Genomic DNA, 3022 nt, shown 5'->3' on the forward strand with positions numbered 1-3022 from the left:
TCAGAAACTCAGCCCATACAAATTTCAAGTCAGCCAAAATAACACATGTTTTATTTTATATAGCTTTTTGTATTGGGCCGATGGTGGCCGTAAATTGTGTCCAGCCTGACAAATCTCTTTTTTGTATGTGAGCCTCCCTATAAAGTGCAAATCCGCGAGCGTTAGCACATCTTTGCTATTTTGAAGCATGTTTTGCTGAAAACCGCACCGTCAAATAATAAAAATTGACTGAGTTATGGGCACTCGACGAGGTGGCCGTATAATTGTGTCCAGGAGTGTAGTAAATCCAGATATCCGATCGAGTTCAGTACGGCGGACCTGATAGTAATTCAGAACTCGACGTGTTCGCCTGAGCTCGCTCAACGGCTCGGAAAAGGTTAAAATACAACGGCAGTCTTTCCACAACGTCCAACAAATAAACTCTGGGCGTCTCAACGCGTGTGTTGCTATATTTGCCGTCATTGTGATGCCAAAAGCGGTCGGCTCGACTGTTGTGTTCGCGTTCTGATCGGGTCGCCTCACTTCTTCAGCGCACGTTCAGTCTGGCGATAAGGCAAGAACAACCAGGCGTTCTTTAGGTTCACCCGTAAGGCGTAGAGAGCACAGGTGGAGGAGAGAGCAGAAGGTTGCAGAGCTGCTGCAAGCGCACGCGCACATATCAATTCGACTCCAAGCACCAACTTTTCCCGCTTAATAGATCCGTCGAGCAATGGCAGATGGTGCCCCCTTCAACTTGAGCACCAATGAAAAGGCTTCGACGCGTCTCAAGTGCGATGACGAAGAGCTTTTGATGGCGCAGACCGAGGCTGAGGCAGTTCCAGGCGTCGACTTTGACTCACTGTCGAGTATCTCGTTGGATGAATGGGAGACTGGTATTGGACGACACAAACACAGCAAGGACGAGAACCTTCGAGCGTTCTCACGACAGCGTAACCCCGACACGACAAAAGTTCTTGTCATGGGGGAGCTACAATGTAGTGTGGCCGAAGCTGCAGCGCTGCTCTGTTGTCTTGAAGAAGCAGATTTTAATGCGAATATGAAGAGAATCCACGGACATTCGTTTGAGTGCGGCTCTGTCGTTCGCAGCTTTTCTTCGAGCAAAAGCGACAATCAGGATGAAGAGCTTTCACCGTATCGATTGCTGAAAACCGCGAGCTTCAAGCACTCACGCTTAGCCGTACTGGACTACGACGAGCGGTGGTGCTTCCTCGAGGACTTTGAGCCTGTGACGCAGGAGCGCTTTACACTCTCGCAACGATCGGTTCGACCTGATGCGTTGCCTCCAGAGGTGCGTCCACCAGCTGAACTCGCTCGCCGTAATGGCTTAGGATTCTCGCGTTCCAGCAAGCAAACGCATCAACTACAGAGTCTGTCATTGGGATACTCAGTCGAAGCGATCAATGACCGTCAACCTGCCGCAGTTCGCTTCTTGTTTTACGGTTGCAGCTCGGATGAACGCCAGAGCTCAGACGTCGCACAAAGGCGATTAAAACGGCTAGCGCGCAACATTCTCACGGTACCAGAGCTAATGCGTCGACGACAAATAAGTGCGAAAGGTTCCGAATCGCAGGAAATTGACAGACTATCGTTAAAGAACTCGCCTTCTGCATCGCAGTGTGTAGGGTGCGCTCGCAAATTCCACAAACTGCTACCTATCAAGAAGACGCGCTGTTATCTATGTGCTCAGTTCGTGTGCTGGCGTTGCTGGGCGCGTCAGCCTCTCGATACCATAAACGGCAGGAAGATCTCGGTTCTCGTGTGCCCTCACTGCTTGGACACGATCCGGAACTGTAATCACGCACGTCTAGTATTCTCTAGTCGTGGAAGCGGCAGCAGCGCCAGTACATCAAGTCACGGGTCTGGAGGCGAAATCTATCGTAGCACACGCATCCAACCTGACGTTGACGATGCACTCGAACCAGGCCAAGCCGTCGTGTCATACCTCGCTGATATTCTAAGCGACGATAGCGAAGCGTCCCAATCGGACGCAAGTATGGATTCGAATAAGGCCAGGAAGACCCACACGGCTGCAAAAGTACTACAGGAACTGACATCTGTGCTCGACGAAGGAATCAACCGTGTGATGGCGAATTGCTTCTGGGATTCCGACAACAGCGGGGCTCTCATATCCGACCTGACGCCCAGTATGCCGGCAGCACTACTCAAACTACAGTCCCAGCTCTCAAGAGAACTGCTACCCGTAGAGGCGTGCAGTCTCTCTCAAGCCGTGACTCCGATCTACCCTCTCGGTTCGTCACCACGGACGCCCAGGGGTCCAATACCTCCAAACGAGGCACATCGACTGGAAGCTATCACACAAGATCAACTTCTTACGGCTAGGGGTTCCGACGAACTAGGTCTCATCTGCGAGTTAGCTACACAGGAACTGTCGTGCCTGGCCTCGTTGGTGACCATCGTAGGTAAATCGCTGCTGCATGTCCTCGCGAGCAGCTCCCCAGCCTTCCAAAACGCCGAAGTGCCTCGAGAACAGACGCTTTGCCAGTATCTACTGATGGGGGACCGACCCATGCTTCTTCAACATCCCGAGAACGACGTCCGCTTCTGCAAGATACCGCTACTTATCGACAACAACATCCAGTTCTACGCGGGCTTCCCCATTTTCAGTCGCGACGGGTTATCGGTGGTGGGCTCGCTGTGCTGTCTTGACGTCCGTCCGCAGGAGATGACTCAGTCGCAGTACTCAACACTACTGCACCTCACGCGGACCGCATCCAGTATCATCAACAAGAAATGCACCAAACCACCAGGTCTCAACAAGTAGGTAGACCCGTTGTAATTTATGAAATTTCTCTCAAACCGCATTTTGACAAATTTATAACTTGTCGGAGCAAACTCATTTTGAGAAATATTTAAAAAAATCTTAGTACCGAAGTCCATCCCCGAATAAGCGTAGGGGCACCTTTTACATGCTTTCAGAGGTAATATGGCAGATTCGCCTTTTCAAATATCATTTGGAGCAGATATTGCAGGGTACACAAAATCTGTATGAGACAAAAGTTTA

General features: G+C 50.7%; 1 protein-coding gene across 1 annotated transcript; it reads left to right on the forward strand.

Moving 5' to 3' along the window:
- Positions 1-709: 709 nt before the first annotated feature.
- On the forward strand, positions 710-2782 carry PITG_21528 (GAF domain-containing protein; the record flags this gene model as incomplete). The annotated part of the gene is made up of 2 exons (XM_002894882.1): positions 710-1288; positions 1616-2782. The coding sequence occupies 2 exons, from the start codon at positions 710-712 to the stop codon at positions 2780-2782; spliced, it is 1746 nt and encodes a 581-aa protein (XP_002894928.1).
- Between the last annotated feature and the right edge of the window lie 240 nt (positions 2783-3022).

This window comes from Phytophthora infestans, genomic scaffold (genome assembly GCF_000142945.1).
Source record: "Phytophthora infestans T30-4 supercont1.369 genomic scaffold, whole genome shotgun sequence".
Taxonomy (NCBI): domain Eukaryota; phylum Oomycota; class Peronosporomycetes; order Peronosporales; family Peronosporaceae; genus Phytophthora; species Phytophthora infestans.